Here is an 18,092-nt window from a genome sequence, read left to right on the forward strand (position 1 = left end):
GATGGCACTGTGATAGACTACATCCAGTTTTCTGAGTAGAGTGTTGGAGGCTATTTTGTAAATGACATCGCCAAAGTCAAGGATCAGTAGGATAGTCAGTTTTACGAGGGTATGTTTGGCAGCATGAGTGAAGGAGGCTTTGTTGCGAAATAGGAAGCCGATTCTAGATTTAATTTTGGATTGGAGATGCTTAATGTGAGTCTGGAAGGAGAGTTTACAGTCTTACCAGACACCTAGGTATTTGTAGTTGTCCACATATTCTAAGTCAGAACCGTCCAGAGTAGTGATGCTAGTCGGGCGGGCAGGTGTGGGCAGCAATCGGTTGAAGAGCATGCATTTAGTGTTACTAGCATTTAAGAGCAGTTGGAGGCCACGGAAGGAGTGTTGTATGGCATTGAATCTCGTTTAGTGGTTTGTTAACACAGTGTCCAAAGAAGGGCCAGATGTATACAGAATGGTGTCGTCTGCATAGAGTTGGATCAGGGAATCACCAGCAGCAAGAGCGACATCATTGATATATACAGATAAAAGAGTTGGCCCGAGAATTGAACCCTGTGGCATCCCCATAGAGACTGCCAGAGGTCCGGACAACACACTGAACTCTGAGAAGTAGTTGGTGAACCAGTCATTTGAGAAACCAAGGCTACTGAGTCTGCCGATAAGAATGCAGTGATTGACAGAGTTGAAGGCCTTGGCCAGGTTGATGAAGATGGCTTCACAGTACTGTCTTTTATCGATGGCGGTTATGATATCTTTTAGGACCTTGAGCGTGGCTGAGGTGCACCCATGACCTGCTCGGAAACCAGATTGATAGTGGAGAAGGTACGGTGGGATTCAAATTGGTCGGTGATCTGTTTGTTCATTTGGCTTCAAAGATTTTAGAAAGGCAGGGCAGGATGGATATAGGTCTATAACAGATTGGGTCTCGAGTGTCTCCCCCTTTGAAGAGGGGGATGACCACGGCAGCTTTCCAATCTTTGGGGATCTCAGATGATACGAAAGGTTGAACATGCTAGTAATAGGAGTTGCAACAATTTCTGTGGATAATTTTAGAAAGAGAGGTTCCAGATTGTCTAGCCTAGCTGATTTGTAGGTGTCCATATTTTGCAGTGGGGGGGGGGGGGGGGGGGGGGGGGGGGGGGCAAGTTGCTGCAGGGGGTGCAGAGCTATTGACCGGGGTAGGGGTAGCCAGGTGGAGAGCATGGCCAGCCGTAGAAAAATGCTTATTGAAATGGATCTCTATGGAGATTGCATGGCTGTATGCTCGATTTTAAACACCTGTTAGCAACAGTGTGGCTGAGATAAATCCAGCAATTTGATATACAGTGCCTTGCGAAAGTATTCGGCCCCCTTGAACTTTGCAACCTTTTGCCACTTTTCAGGCTTCAAACATAAAGATATAAAACTGTATTTTTTTGTGAAGAATCAACAGCAAGTGGGACACAATCATGAAGTGGAACGACATTTATTGGATATTTCAAACTTTTTTAACAAATCAAAAACGTGCGTGCGTGCAAAATTAAAAAACGTGCGTGCAAAATTATTCAGCCCCCTTAAGTTAATACTTTGTAGCGCCACCTTTTGCTGCGATTACAGCTGTAAGTCGCTTGGGGTATGTCTCTATCAGTTTTGCACATCGAGAGACTGAAATTTTTTCCCATTCCTCCTTGCAAAACAGCTCGAGCTCAGTGAGGTTGGATGGAGAGCATTTGTGAACAGCAGTTTTCAGTTCTTTCCACAGATTCTCGATTGGATTCAGGTCTGGACTTTGACTTGGCCATTCTAACACCTGGATATGTTTATTTTTGAACCATTCCATTGTAGATTTTGCTTTATGTTTTGGATCATTGTCTTGTTGGAAGACAAATCTCCATCCCAGTCTCAGGTCTTTTGCAGACTCCATCAGGTTTTCTTCCAGAATGGTCCTGTATTTGGCTCCATCCATCTTCCCATCAATTTTAACCATCTTCCCTGTCCCTGCTGAAGAAAAGCAGGCCCAAACCATGATGCTTCCACCACCATGTTTGGCAGTGGGTATGGTGTGTTCAGGGTGATGAGCTGTGTTGCTTTTACGCCAAACATAACGTTTTGCATTGTTGCCAAAAAGTTCAATTTTGGTTTAATCTGACCAGAGCACCTTCTTCCACATGTTTGGTGTGTCTCCCAGGTGGCTTGTGGCAAACTTTAAACGACACTTTTTATGGATATCTTTAAGAAATGGCTTTCTTCTTGCCACTCTTCCATAAAGGCCAGATTTGTGCAATATACGACTGATTGTTGTCCTATGGACAGAGTCTCCCACCTCAGCTGTAGATCTCTGCAGTTCATCCAGAGTGATCATGGGCCTCTTGGCTGCATCTCTGATCAGTCTTCTCCTTGTATGAGCTGAAAGTTTAGAGTGACGGCCAGGTCTTGGTAGATTTGCAGTGGTCTGATACTCCTTCCATTTTAATATTATCGCTTGCACAGTGCTCCTTGGGATGTTTAAAGCTTGGGAAATCTTTTTGTATCCAAATCCGGCTTTAAACTTCTTCACAACAGTATCTCGGATCTGCCTGGTGTGTTCCTTGTTCTTCATGATGCTCTCTGCGCTTTTAACGGACCTCTGAGACTATCACAGTGCAGGTGCATTTATACGGAGACTTGATTACACACAGGTGGATTGTATTTATCATCATTAGTCATTTAGGTCAACATTGGATCATTCAGAGATCCTCACTGAACTTCTGGAGAGAGTTTGCTGCACTGAAAGTAAAGGGCTGAATAATTTTGCACGCCCAATTTTTCAGTGTTTGATCTGTACGTTTTTTTTGAAATATCTAATAAATGTCGTTCCACTTCATGATTGTGTCCCACTTGTTGTTGATTCTTCACAAAAAAATACAGTTTTATATCTATATGTTTGAAGCCTGAAATGTGGCAAAAGGTCGCAAAGTTCAAGGGGGCCGAATACTTTCGCAAGGCACTGTATATAATTTTGTATATATATATACGTATATATATATATATATAGTGTCTATATATTACAGTCTCTGTCTCTTAGTGTGGGCCAGGAGCATGCTAAGTGAAAGGAGATTTTGTATTTATATAATGTAATTGTTTGTTCTTCTTAATTAGTGTAGTGTATTTTCTGTTGACCCTGTTCTGCCTGTTTGTCCATGCAGTGCTGGCTGTGGAAGAACAGGAGCACTGTGTGCCATCGACTACACCTGGAACCTGGTGAAAACACAGGTGAGAACTGTACCTGCCCTACCCTGTACCGTACCATCTCCTCCGAACCCGAGTGTGAGCAGAGGATCAAAGACTACTGTATCTATGTTGTGCTGTACTAAAAGCTACCGTATCTGTAACTGTATGTGTGTTCAGTCACCTTACTGATCGTCATTGAGTGCCTTTGTGTTTATTTCCAGCTGCTCAAAGAAGACTTCAGCATCTATGACCTGGTTCAGGACATGAGAACACAGAGGCCTTCTGTGGTTCAGACCAAGGTAAAGTGCCTTCAGAAAGTATTCATGCCTCTTGATTTATTTATTCCTTGATTTATTTTGTAGCCTGAATTCAAAATGGATTACATCAAAAATGTTCCCACACATATTCACACAATACACCATAATGACAAAGTGAAAACATGTCTTAAAAATGTTTGGTTAAATCATAAGTATTCACACCACTGAGTCAGTACTTTGTAGAAGCACCTTTTGCGGTGATTACAGCTTTGAGTCATGTTGGGTATGTCTGTATCAGCTTTGAGTCATGTTGGGTATGTCTGTATCAGCTTTGAGTCATGTTGGGAATGTCTGTATCAGCTTTGAGTCATGTTGGGTTTGTCTGTATCAGCTGTGAGTCATGTTGGGAAAGTCTGTATCAGCTTTGAGTCATGTTGGGTATGTCTGTATCAGCTTTGAGTCATGTTGGGTATGTCTGTATCAGCTTTGAGTCATGTTGGGTATGTCTGTATCAGCTTTGAGTCATGTTGGGTATGTCTGTATCAGCTTTGAGTCATGTTGGATATGTCTGTATCAGCTTTGAGTCATGTTGGGTATGTCTGTATCAGCTTTGAGTCATGTTGGGTTTGTCTGTATCAGCTTTGAGTCATGTTTGGTATGTCTGTATCTGCTTTGAGTCATGTTGGGTATGTCTGTATCAGCTTTGAGTCATGTTTGGTATGTCTGTATCAGCTGTGAGTCATGTTGGGTATGTCTGTATCAGCTTTGAGTCATGTTGGGAATGTCTGTATCAGCTTTGAGTCATGTTGGGTATGTCTGTATCAGCTTTGAGTCATGTTTGGTATGTCTGTATCAGCTTTGAGTCATGTTGGGAATGTCTGTATCAGCTTTGAGTCATGTTGGGTATGTCTGTATCAGCTTTGAGTCATGTTGGGTATGTCTGTATCAGCTTTGAGTCATGTTGGGAATGTCTGTATCAGCTTTGAGTCATGTTGGGTATGTCTGTATCAGCTTTGAGTCATGTTGGGTATGTCTGTATCAGCTTTGCACATCTGGATTTTGGGATTTTCTCCCATTATTCCTTGCAAATTTCCTCAAGCTCTGTTAAGTTAGATGGGGAGCAGCGGTGAACAGCAATCTTCAGGTCTTTACACAGATTTTCAATGAGATTCAAGTCTGGGCTTTGGCTGAACCACTCAAGGACTTTCATATTCTTGCTCTGAAGTCATTCCAGTGTTGATTTGGCTGAATGCTGAATGCTTGTCGCTTGCACTCTGAAGCAGGTTCTCATCAAGAATTTTCCTGTATTTGGCTCCATTCATTGTTCCCTCTATCCTTACCAGTCTCCAAGTTCCTGCCACTGAAAAGCATCCCCATAGCATGATGCTACCACCACCAAGCTTCACGGTAGAGATGGTGTTAGATGGGCTATGCATTCAGGCCAAAGAGTTACATTTTTGTCTCATCAGACCGCAGAATCGTATGCCTTATGCTTTCAGAGTCTTTCACATGCCTTTTTGCAAACTTCATGCGTGCTGTCATGAGCCTTTTTCTCTTTAGTGGCTTCCGTCTGGCCACTCTCCCATAAAGCCCAGGTTGGTGAAGTGCTGCAGAGACTTGTCCTTCTGGCAGGTTCTCCCATCTCAGCCAAGGAACTCTATAGTTCTGTCAGAGTAGTCATTGGGTTCTTGATCACCTCCCTGACCAAGGTCCTACTTTCCCGGGTTGCTCCGTTTGGTCGGACAGACAAATAGGCATCTGGGTAGTTCCACATTTTTTCAATTTCCCAATGATGGAGACCACGGTGCTCTTGGAAGCTTTCAACACTCTAGAACTTGTTTTATACCCTTTCCCAGATATATGCCTCATCACAATTCTATCTCTGAGATCCACGGTTCCTTGGACTTCATGGTATAGTTTCTGCTCTGACATGCCCTGTCAACTGTGAGACCTTATATAGACAGGTGGCGATAAAAGGAAATTGGATGCACATTAACGTAATTTAGTGTTGTTATGGTCTAAATTAACCTAGTAAAACTCATGGACGATTAGTAAAGCTTAAACCAAGTTAATTCACGTTTATTCACCCATTGGGTCATACAGCTGCATAAGACATATTTTCCCCAAGGTAGTATGTATACCCCCAATTTGGGCGATGTCCTCCTTCTCTCTAAATGCTACATCTTTATTGCTAGGCAGGAAATTAAGTGATGTGGGCAATAAACTATTCCTTCTCCCTTAAAGTGACCTGACCTGACCTCGGCCCCATTCCTCACTAAACCACATCTATCCACCCTTATCAGTGCCTGCCACATGTGATTGCCTTTACTTTACTCAATACATTCCCCCTACAGATAACTATTAACTTATGGTGTACAAACTAGACTATGGCACTCAATATTTAAATAGGATACCTGATAGTTAACAATATTTAAAGTTTAGAACTCATCAGTGTCATAGCAAAACGGTGTGAATACTTACAGTACCAGTAAAATGTTTGGACACACCTAATCATTCAAGGGTTTTTCTTTATTTTTACTATTTTCTACATTGTAGAATAATAATGAAGTGGTTAAACATATGAAATAACACATATGGAATCATGTAGTAACCAAAAAAGTGTTAAACAAATTAGATTCTTCACCCTTTGCCTTGATGACAGCTTTGTACACTCTTGGCATTCTCTCAACCAGCTGAGGACTTGTTTGCTGCTTTTCCTTGACTCTGCAGTCCAACTCATCCCAAACCCTATCATTTGGGTTGAGGTCGGGTGATTGTGGAGGCCAAGTTATCTGATGCAGCACTCCATCACTATCCTTCCTGGTCAAATAGCCCTTACACAGCCTGGAGGTGTGTTGGGTCATTGTCCTGTTGAAAAACAAATTATAGTCCCACTAAGCGCAAACCAGATGGGATGCCGTATCGCTGCAGAATGCTGTGGTAGACATGCTGGTTAAGTGTGCCTTGAATTCTAAATAAATCACAGACAGTGTCACCAGCAAAGCACCCCCACACCATCATACCACCTCCTCCATGCTTCATGGTGGGAAGCACACATGCAGAGATCATCCGTTCACGTACTCTGTGTCTCACAAAGACACGGCGGTTGGAACCAAAAATCTCAAATTTGACTCATCAGACAGATTTCCACTGGTCTAATGTCCATTGCTCGTGTTTCTTTGCCCAATCAAGTCTCTTATTCTTATTGGTGTCCTTTAGTAGTTTTTTTTGAGACTGTCTCCTCCACTTCATCTACACTGATTGAGTTGACGTTGAGGTGGGATTATAGAGATTATAGCATTCAGCTGGATTCATCTGGTCAGTCTCTCATGGAAAGAGCAGGTGTTCCTAATGTTTTGTACACTCAGTGTACAGTACATACACACTGTGTGACAGGCCTCTGAGACATTTTTATCACAAAGCTGTATCTGACCATCGTCTGGCACCAATCAATTCTGACATTTTAAGGTGGCAATTACAAACTTCAGAAACCTTTATTAAGTCGTTTTACATTTCCTGGATTGCAGGACAGTTCTCTTGCAACAGGCCAGGGCAACTGACATGGCATCTAACACTAAAATAACTGGTTTTGTGTGTGACTACAGGAACAGTACGAGCTGGTGTACAGAACCATCAAGTTCCTGTTTGAGAAGTATCTGCAGTCCATGGCACCAGCACAGCCTTCCTGTACAGAGGAGGTGAGACAGACAGCATGTTTTGACGGGGAACAGTTATATCAAGATGAGGTGCAGAATCACCAATATTGATCACATAATGAGTAGTAAGTTGGGATGCAAGGTGATTTGTAGATCAATGATTCTGCGCAGTGCGACTGTTGTGTAATCTCAAACACACACAGAGACTCTGGCTAGGGGAACCACTGGCTGTTTGGTGATGTGGTAGCAACAGGCACTGGAACAGAGCAACATAGGCACATAAACTAAGGCCAGTGATCTGTGTCGTATGTAGATACTTTCTCAGAGGGTGAATGAGTAAGTGTGTGATTCTGTTGAACTGTTTAGGTGCCAGCGGACCCCTCACCCCCTACAGCCAGTGACAGTGAGCTCTCTGACCTCAGCGAGGCGTCTGAAGCTGAACAGGAACCAGAACCTGAGCCACAGCATCAAATGGAACCACAGACAGAGCGCAGGTACAGTAAAGGCTTTTCCCCATCAACCATAGATCTGACAATGAAAGCTTTTTTCAATGATGGTTGCTTCAAACCTTGATGCATATCTCTGTAGAAAAATATGTCATAATAACCCATACACTTTCTCACACAGAGAGAGAAATGCCTCCACTGGCCTCTTCAATAAAATGACTAAATAACTCATATTGTGTTGCAGGCACCCAGATAGGGAGGAACCTGATGGGATATCCAATCACGTCTTACCAGTGGCCTTCTCTGCCTCAGCAGCGGTGCATGATGGTGACCCACTGTTTGACTCGGCTATGTGCTCCCCCTCAGTCATCCTCAATGCCCTGAGAGCCAGGGACAGGCAGAGCGAACAGCAGAGACCAAACTCCCTACCAACACAGACTATTAACCAGAAACCACAACCCCTACAGACACAGACTAATAGCATGTCCATGAACCAGAGACCACCATACCCACTACCGACAAAGCCCGATACATTGCCCACCAGCCAGGCCCTGAGACAAGAGCCCAGTCTCCGCATCCCCATCATAACCTCTCAGGCACTCATGACTCAGGAATTCTGTCAGAGAGCCATGGAGCAAAAGAAGGTGGAGAGTGATGGAGAGATCACCCAACTGGTACCACCAGTTTCCATCTCCAACCCCCTCTGTCTCACTGTGGAGGACCTCTATGTTTTACCTGACTCTTCAATGACCTCACCCCTGGCTGCTGAGGCTCCCAGAGGTGCTGATAATGAGGAGGAGCTGGCTCCTCTGAGCAAGTTGACAGAGAACCCCTGTTTCAATGGTTCAAGTATAACTCTTAAAGACCAGGCGATGGAACTGCCAGCCCTTGTCATCACAAACGCTGCCGCAGGTGCGCTTGTAGCTTTCTCGGATGAAGACAGTCCACCTCCATTACCTGAGAGAACCCCTGAATCATATGTACTGGCTGCTGGAACAGGTGAATGTTGTGTTGCTGTATGCTTACTCTTTTAGATCAATGAAGAATTTGAGAGTGCATAGTTGGCTTTATAGCGTGATAATCCGGTATATCCCATCTCTCTCTCTCTCTCTCTCTCTCTCTCTCTCTCTCTCATATATATTTATATATACATATACAGTACGAGTCAAAAGTTTGGACACACCTACTCATCCAAGGGTTTTTCTTAATCTTTTACTTTTTTCTACACCTTTTGCCTTGATGACAGCTTTGCACACTCTTGGCATTCTCTCGGCATTCTCTCAAATAGCTTCATTTCATTTTTTATTTTTATTTAACCTTTATTTAACTAGGCAAGTCACTTAAGAACAAAATCTTATTTACAATGACGGCCTACCCCGGCCGACACTGGGCCAATTGTGTGCTGCCCTATGGGACTCCCAATCACAGCCGGATGTGATACAGCTTGTATTCGAACCAGGGACTGTAATGATGCCTCTTCCAGGTGAGGTAGTCACCTGGAATGCATTTCAATTAACAGGTGTGCCTTGTTAAAAGTTAATTTGTGGAATTTCTTTCCTTCTTACTGCGTTTGAGCCAATCAGTTGTTTTGTGACAAGGTAGTGGTGGTATACAGAAGGTTGTCCTATTTGGTAAAATACCAAGTCCATATTATGGCAAGTACAGCTCAAATAAGCAAAGTGAAACAACAGTCCATCATTACTTTAAGACATGAAGGTCAGTCAAGAATTTTGAAAGTTTCTTCAAGTGCAGTCACAAGAACCATCAAGTGCTATGATGATGAAACTGGCTCTCATTAGGACCTCCACAGGAAAAGAAGACCCAGAGTTACCTCTGCTGCAGAGGATAAGTTTATTAGAGTTACCAGCCTCAGAAATTGCAACCCAAAGAAATGCTTCACATAGTTCAAGTAACAGACACATCTCAACATCAATTGTTCAGAGGAGACTGCGTGAATCAGGACTTCATGGTCGAATTACTGCAAAGAAACCACTACTAAAGGACACCAATAATAAGAAGAGACTTGCTTGGGCCAAGAAACACGAGCAAAGGACATTAGACCAGTGGAAATCTGCCCTTTGGTTTGATGAGTCAAATTTGAGTTTTGGTTCCAACCGCCGTTTCTTTGTGAGAAGCAGAGTAGGTGAACGGATGACCTCTACTTGTGTGGTTCCCACCGTGAAGCATGGAGGAGGAGGTGTGATGGTGTGGGGGTGCTTTGCTGGTGACACTGTCTGTGATTTATTTAGAATTCAAGGCACACTTAACCAGCATGACTACCACAACATTCTGCAGCGATACACCCTCCCATCTGTTTTGGGCTTAGTGGGACTATGATTTGTTTTTCAACAGGACAATGACCCAACACAACTCCAGGCTGTGTAAGAGCTATTTGACCAAGAAGGATAGTGATGGAGTGCTGCATCAGATGGCCTGGCCTCCACTATCCCCCGACCTCAAACCAATTGAGATGGATTGTGATGAGTTGGACTGCAGAGTGAAGGAAAAGCAGCTAACAAGTGCTCAACATACAGAATGTGGGAACTCCTTCAAGACTGTTGGAAGAGCATTCCAGGTGAAGCTGGTTGAGACAATGCCAAGAGTGTGCAAAATTGTCATCAAGGAAAACAGTGGCTACTTTGAAGAATCTCAAATATAAAATATAATTTCATTTTGTTTTTTGGTTACTTAATGATTCCATGTGTTATTTCATAGTGTTGATGTCTTCACTATTATGCTACAATGTAGAGGATTGTAAAATAAAGAAAAAGCCTTGAATGACTAGGTGTGTCCAAACGTTTGACTGGTACTCTATATACATATTCAGTGCCTTTGGAAAGTATTCAGACCCCTTAACTTTTTTCCACATATATCTATTCTAAAATAGATAAAATTAGTTGTTTTTCCTCATCAGTCTACACACAATACCCCATAATGACAAAGCAAAAACAGATTTTAGAAATTGTCCAGAAGCCACTCCTGCGTTGTCTTGGCTGTGTGCTTAGGGTCGTTGTCCTGTGGAAAGGTGAACCTTTGCCCCAGTCTGAGCTCCTGAGCGCTCTGGAGCAGGATCTCTTTGTACTTTGCTCCGTTCATCTTTGCCTCAATCCTGGCTAGTCTCCCAGTCCCTGCCGCTGACAAACATCCCCACAGCATGATGCTGCCATCACCATGCTTCACTGCAGGAGTGGTGCCAGGTTTCCTCCCAGACGTGACGCTTGGCATTCAGGCCAATGAGTTCAATCTTGGTTTCATCAGACCAGAGAATCTTGTTTCTCATGGTCGGAGAGTCTTTAGTTGCCTTTTGGCAAACTCCAAGCGGGCTGTCATGTGCCTTATACTGAGGAGTGGCTTCCGTCTGGCCACTCTGCCATAAAGGCCTGATTGGTGGAGTGCTGCAGAGATGGTTGCCCTTCTGGAATGTTTTCCCATCTCCACAGAGGAACTCTGCAGTCCTGTCAGAGTGACCATTAGGTTCATGGTAACCTCCCTGACCAAGGCCCTTCTCCCCCGATTGCTCAGTTTGACCAGGCGGCTAGATCTAGGAAGAGTCTTGGTGGATCCGGACTTCTTCCATTTAAGAAGGATGTGTTCTTGGAGACCTTCAATACTGCAGACATTTTTTGGTACCCTTCCCTAGATCTTTGCCTCGACATAATCCTGTCACGGGGCTCTACGGACAATACCTTCAACCTCATGGCTTGGTTTTTGCTCTGACATGTACTGTCAACTGTGGGACCTTATGTAGACAGGTGTGTGCTTTTCCAAATCATGTCCAATCAATTGAATTTACCACAGGTGGAATCCAATCAAGTTGTAGAAACATCTCAAGGATGATCAACGAAAACAGGATGCACCTGAGCTCAATTTCGAGTCTCATAGCAAAAGGTCTGAATACTTATGTAAATAACGTATTTCTTTGTCATTATGAGGTATTGTGATGTCATTATGGTATTGTGTGTAGATTGCTGAGGATTATTATTTATTTAATCCATGTTAGAATAAGGCTGCAACGTAGCAAAATGTAGAAACAGTGGGGTCTGAGTACTTTCCTAAGGTACTATATATATACTATGTCACTAAATCTCTTTCTGTGCCCTTTAGAGCATCCTGATAACATCTCTAAACCTGAGAGGTTAGAGGTCCTCATCCCTCCTAATGCAGCAGCTGAAGCCCTCAGGGGGAACGGTGAGTGGTGGGCCTTTGAAGGCCCTCATAATACTCTTCATAAGCTCTTCTACAAAAGCATTCAAACACATTTTTTCTCTACCTCATTTTCTCCCAAAGGGAGTGCCCCCTCGCCTATCCCCCCACTGCCAGAGAGAACGCCAGAATCCTTTGTGTTGGCCAACAATGCCGGTAGGAGCACTACTGTCTTCCCTTCCCTCTCAGTCCCTGTGGAGATGGTGGTCCAGAAGTCAGAAGAGAGAGAGTGGTCTGGACGTTCAGTGGACACTCCGGTGGATAAGATGTCTTGGACGAGGAGCAAAAGCTTGAAAGTAAAAATGACAACACTCTCAGGTATTTGTCACACAAAACAATCAGTATGATAAAATGTAGAGAATGTCATGTGCAGATGATGTTTATCCCAGTCTTTTTGGGCTTTTTTGTCTTTACAGTGTCACCCCAGGATACAGTATCACCCCCAGTTACATTGCCTCCCCCGGTTAGATATTCTGTTCCTGCTCCCTGTACATCAGTAAACCTTCCTCCTCCCCCTCCACCTCCCTATCCTCTGGCCCCTTCTCTCTCACCTCCAGGTAAGAGAAAGTAACACCCATTTTATGTTTGCAATGTTATTTTTCTATACACTCTTCTAATTATTTTATTATCTAGAACCTAGCCTCTTTGGCTACCCCCATAGGAAAACCCTTTGAACAACCATTTTTGGTTGCAGGTAGAACCCATTTGGTTCCAGGTAGAACCTCACTGATTTGTCGTGTTTTTTATTGTGAAGGCTCAGATAATCTGACTCCCCCTCTACCTGAGAGAACCCCAGAATCCTTCTTCCTGGTCACTCAAGAAGGTGAGCACATGCCTCTTCATCACCACCGCCTCCACCATCATCCTCACCCTGATAGTGCTCCTAGGACTAGGCTACTGTCAAAATGTTAATCCTCCAGACATAATTTAAAAGTAGGTCAACTGCTCTGTGTGTGTGTCAATCAAGGCAATGTATTTACTCTGTGTAGTACTAAACTGACATTGTAATTTTTGGGTAATTGCAGTTGATCAGAACAGTGCCCCCTGCCTGCAGAGTCAGAGCAACAGCCAGACCACATCCACACAGCAGAGGATTGGTACGTCCTCAGAGTGGGCAGGGAACTCCCAACCCGAAAGATTCCTGGATGGAATCATGAATCGGAGCAAGGTAACAGACATTGACAGACTCTGGGTGCTGTAGCTGTCAAGACTTTAAGGAGGTGTGATAGTCACTCTCATCGAAATGATACTTCTAGAATGTATTATAGTACTATCCCCCAGTAATTCAATTTCTATGGTCAGTAGAGACTCTTACTCTTAGTGTCATGTGTATTTAATGGGTACATCTAGCTAGTACAGGATGCTGCCACCCACCCCTTAGAGTCATGTGTATTTAATGGGTACATCTAGCTAGTACAAGATGCTGCCACACACCCCTTAGAGTCATGTGTATTTAATGGGTACATCTAGCTAGTACAGGATGCTGCCACACACCCCTTAGTGTCATGTGTATTTAATGGGTACATCTAGCTAGTACAGGATGCTGCCACACACCCCTTAGTGTCATGTGTATTTAATGGGTACATCTAGCTAGTACAGGATGCTGCCACACACCCTTAGTGTAATGTGTATTTAATGGGTACATCTAGCTAGTACAGGATGCTGCCACCCACCCCTTAGAGTCATGTGTATTTAATGGGTACATCTAGCTAGTACAGGATGCTGCCACCCACCCCTTAGAGTCATGTGTATTTAATGGGTACATCTAGCTAGTACAGGATGCTGCCACCCACCCCTTAGAGTCATGTGTATTTAATGGGTACATCTAGCTAGTACAGTATGCTGCCACACACCCCTTAGTGTCATGTGTATTTAATGGGTACATCTAGCTAGTACAGGATGCTGCCACCCACCCCTTAGAGTCATGTGTATTTAATGGGTACATCTAGCTAGTACAGGATGCTGCCACACACCCCTTAGTGTCATGTGTATTTAATGGGTACATCTAGCTAGTACAGGATGCTGCCACACACCCCTTAGTGTCATGTGTATTTAATGGGTACATCTAGCTAGTACAGGATGCTGCCACACACCCCTTAGTGTCATGTGTATTTAATGGGTACATCTAGCTAGTACAGGATGCTGCCACCCACCCCTTTGTGTCATGAACTGATCTTTACTAAATGCCCGTTTTTGTTCTCCTCGTGATTCATGCTATGGCTCAAATGTTCCCATTGTTGTTAATACATGAGTACATTAATACAACACTCTAAACTGTTCCCTCAGAGTGTCCACGAAAAGAGTTCACTGACAGGTAAGCCATCTGTGACTGAGAAAAGCCATCTGTGACTGAGAAAAGCCATCTGTGACTGAGAAAAGCCATCTGTGACTGAGAAAAGCCATCTGTTTTTGTCCTTGTTTTTTCTTCTACTACCAGCTTATCCGTCTGTTTGATGTTAACAAGGAAAAAGTCAACATCAAATGGTTGTTCTTGGCTTTGCTCCCTCACACAATAAAAGGCACTAATAGAAATCACTGAAAAACATCACTGTACACACTCAGTGGCCTTGTGGTTAGTGTCTGCCCTAAAATTGGAAGGTTGGGAGTTCGATCACCGAGTCGTACCCAAGACTAAATAATGGAACACGATGTGTCTCCGGAGATAGATTGGGTAAGGCCTTGCGATAGACTAGTGTCCTGTCCAGGGTGGTGTACTTTTATATCAAGCTACCTCATGCGACACAAACAGGATATAGCGAGAAGTAGTAATGTTGCTTTTTGCAGGCACTAATTCCGCCGTGGTTCGTTGTACAAAGCCTATGGAGAAAATGAATGCCGTTTTGGAGGGTTTTTGGATAAACGTTGAATAGAAGTTTTGTGGTAACACAGGCTTAGAAGATCTTATACGTTTTGTTCCATGAGAATCTTCATCAGCTACCATCTGTTTATGTGAATTTGGAAGCATTTATTCAATTTAATGAAACACAAAACACAAAGGCTTCATAATAATAAATAATAAAACACCATTCTTTCGCCATAAATGTTTCACAGAGGGATGGCTGAACGAACCAGAGGTAACTCATTTCTGGGTTATAGGACTACAAGCTGGCTAGCTCTATAGGATCCTTTATCCTATGAGCCATTCTGGCTCGTGCAAGGCTACTTACTTACTCTGATTGTAATTGATGACATGATAATGAGAACTAATGTCAGAAGTAGTCCTTCCTTGATCTATCTGATGTTTGAGAGAACATACAGTACTTTACAATTTGTCTGTCTACATTTTCTCTACAGAGCCCCTGACTACTGTTCCTCTGGTTGCTCAAGCCGTTGTGGCTTTAGGAGGAAGTGGTAGGTTGCAACACACAGAGAGTAGACCAGCAATTACAAGTATCAACTCTCACTAACAAAACACAGGCCCATGTAAATATGACCTCTCCTTATTAAGGGGATTTAAGTCACACTGATCCAACCTATTCCCATTTACTCTTGACTCTTGATGATATTGAATTCAACTTTTACAAAATGTCTCCATCACCGCGACACATACTGTATCTAATGACTGTTTCTTAGCTGAAATGAAGCTTCAGCAGCCTGTGGACAACAGCACCCCAACCAGCACTGGGACTACTGAAGACAAATCAGACAAAAACAGTGGGAAGGCCTTGTCTAGAACAAAGGTAATGACTATGTACATAGAATTACAGTAACTCACAGACTTTATCTATTGTTTTAGAAATAGAGGATCTGGTGTTTCTATAATAATAATATTCTCTGCTATTATCTGGGTATGTCTTGTCACTTAAAGCCAGCTGTCTTTCTTTTTCAGAGCCTGAAGTTATTCAAACTCAGACAGAAACGTAAGTAACAGGTATATCCGTAAATTGATCTGCTGTCTGGAACATACAGTACATTACCCACCTCTAGCAGCTAAAATGGTAACACATTCTTCCCACAGCAAAGTCTGCCCCTCCACCAGTACCAACCCACTCTGGACCATCTCCTCCTTATGGTACCTCCACCTCATCATCAGTGTTCACATTTGGTAAGCCTTCACCAGACACATCAATGCAAATCTAATTTCAACAATGTGATGGGACACATTTTCATAACAGTCTGTGTTCTTTCCAGGATTTGGGACTCGTTTTGGGAAGCCTAAAGGGCCAAGGAGTCATCCTGAGACGTGGGTGTAAGACAGCCAGTCAACAAAGCTGGATATGTCTGGCCACTGTCCTCAGATCACAGGGCTGGAACCCTGCATGTGGCTACTAGCCACTCAACTGGACTAGGGATGGTCCCTAGACAACTTTTGACAGTGTGAAGGAAGAGCATCATTCCAAGAAGACATGGGGAATCATGTAGCTTTCTCCCTGTGTTCTGAGACGACATGAACACGGTCTTGCAAACTGCTGTCACAGCCCAATGATCAACCTCGGATTAGCTTTAAATTGGAGCACCTGCTATTCATGACAAATTGATCGTACTGTAGTTATTTAACTGTGCCTGAAGGGAGAACTTGTGCCTCTGAAATGTGGTGGAAGGATGCAATCAATTGTAGGCAAAGGATGGATGGAAAGAATGGAAGGATGAGTTGAATGTTAGAGGGCTACTTTTGGCTATTTTGCCTGATAAATACAGTAAGGACTTTGAATAGTTGGTAACACGTTACTTAATACATGTTACCAAATATTTTTCTATGCTGATGTTTATTTGTTATTGTTTGTATAGGCTCCTTCTGATCCAGACAAAATCCAGATCTACACCTGGACTGTACAGAGTGATGAACTTTTTTTAAGAGTAATATATTTGTACTGGTATTATTTTTCATGGTGGTGTGAGATAAGCAGACGGGTCTGTATTGTGCAAACATCACATTCATTGTTGTAACTTGGTGGATGTGTTTTCTACATGGGCTATAATTTAAAGAGTAAAGACAATACATACTGCTCTAAATTTACCCATTTGAGGATCACTTTTCTCATCTATAATGCTTACAAAAGTAATGTCACTGATAATTCATACATAATGCACACATACAATTATTTATTTTGAAAAATACAAGAAACGTTTGTCTTCCATTTTGTTTTCTACTCAATTCACATGAATGATCTCACTTTTAATAACAGAATTCTATAAATGTAACTTGTTTTAGCCAAAAACCTTTTATATGAAAAAAATAAAATGGATAATAATTAATTGAAATAGAAACATCAACAACAATTATTCGTATTAAAATTACACATAGCAGGCCTTGGTCATCAGGCAGACGACACAATAGAATTTGACAAAAGTTAGAAGAAACAGGAGGTAGCTGCCAATTCATTTCAGTACCTATGACAACCATCTATTTAACAAATCGCAATAACTAGCCATTCGACTTTTCAGAAAAACTGCATGTTTGAGAAACACTTAAAATACACAAAAGGCATTGTTTTAAATGACCAACGTTCATTCCAAAAGATATCTTCATACTGTTCTTATTACTTATTTAACCAACCTGATTCTAAACCTTCTAGTCTACAGATTCCACATCTGGAAATCAAGAAGCATAAGGAAGCAATTTATAGTCTGTGTTATTATAAGCTTATAGGCCTACAAACAAATCACAGTTTCAAATGGGCAGAATTGTCAAGGAACTAAAATGCTAGCTAAACCCTAATCTGCATCCTAGGAAAATGCATCAGTTGTACTGACAGACTTTTAAGGAACAACCAGTCGAGTGGCCAGCCTTCCAAATCCTGTCTCCTTCACCTGACCTGGGCTTCCGAGGCGAAGGAACAATCAGCTCTCCCTTACATAGACTTCTTTTTCAGCATAGTTACTACTAGACAGACAAGTGCAAAAACAAAGAAACGTACAATAGTGGTCACTACATTGAACTCAGATTTGACCTATTACAGTACTATCCCCCATAGACGGGTGTGACATTTTCATCAAAACACAGAGAAAACATGTATGACAAAGTACACTGACAGCATTCACAGAATTCTAGATAACAATAGATAATATATTGCATTTTAAAATGCGAGGGTGTTTTTTCAGGAAAACTTTTCACAAGTGATTGGTGACAAGAACCATTCTTGCCATGTGCACCATCACTGACCCAAACTGGCCTCACCTCAAACAGGCGCAACTTGTGTAACACCTCACACAGGTTTAACCTCTTAAAACCCATTATAATGGACAGCCTAAAGTAATAGACTTACTTCAGAACATATGGCCATTTGTTTTACATTGTAGTCATTTAGCAGATGCTCTTATCCAGCGCAACTTATAGGAGCAAGTAGGGTTAAGTGTCTTCCTCAAGGGCCCATTGACATAGATTTTTCACATAGTCAGCT

At 42.6% G+C, this 18,092-nt stretch overlaps 1 protein-coding gene across 1 annotated transcript in view; it reads left to right on the plus strand.

The window, feature by feature from the left end:
* The window catches only part of ptpn22 (protein tyrosine phosphatase non-receptor type 22), a 30,635-nt gene extending 13,812 nt beyond the window's left edge, over nt 1–16,823 (plus strand). Inside the window, exons 9-24 of the mRNA XM_021616587.2 lie at nt 3,165–3,231; nt 3,411–3,488; nt 7,052–7,144; nt 7,469–7,596; nt 7,793–8,547; nt 11,653–11,736; nt 11,836–12,069; nt 12,168–12,308; nt 12,506–12,574; nt 12,777–12,919; nt 14,038–14,065; nt 15,046–15,102; nt 15,325–15,431; nt 15,581–15,611; nt 15,710–15,796; nt 15,883–16,823. Coding sequence (XP_021472262.2) covers nt 3,165–3,231; nt 3,411–3,488; nt 7,052–7,144; nt 7,469–7,596; nt 7,793–8,547; nt 11,653–11,736; nt 11,836–12,069; nt 12,168–12,308; nt 12,506–12,574; nt 12,777–12,919; nt 14,038–14,065; nt 15,046–15,102; nt 15,325–15,431; nt 15,581–15,611; nt 15,710–15,796; nt 15,883–15,944 — 2,164 coding nt within the window. The 3' untranslated portion in view covers nt 15,945–16,823. The remainder of the gene's footprint in view (nt 1–3,164; nt 3,232–3,410; nt 3,489–7,051; nt 7,145–7,468; nt 7,597–7,792; nt 8,548–11,652; nt 11,737–11,835; nt 12,070–12,167; nt 12,309–12,505; nt 12,575–12,776; nt 12,920–14,037; nt 14,066–15,045; nt 15,103–15,324; nt 15,432–15,580; nt 15,612–15,709; nt 15,797–15,882) is intronic.
* The last annotated feature ends 1,269 nt before the right edge of the window (nt 16,824–18,092 follow it).

Source organism: Oncorhynchus mykiss, chromosome 9, assembly GCF_013265735.2.
Source record: "Oncorhynchus mykiss isolate Arlee chromosome 9, USDA_OmykA_1.1, whole genome shotgun sequence".
Classification (NCBI taxonomy): Eukaryota; Metazoa; Chordata; class Actinopteri; order Salmoniformes; family Salmonidae; genus Oncorhynchus; species Oncorhynchus mykiss.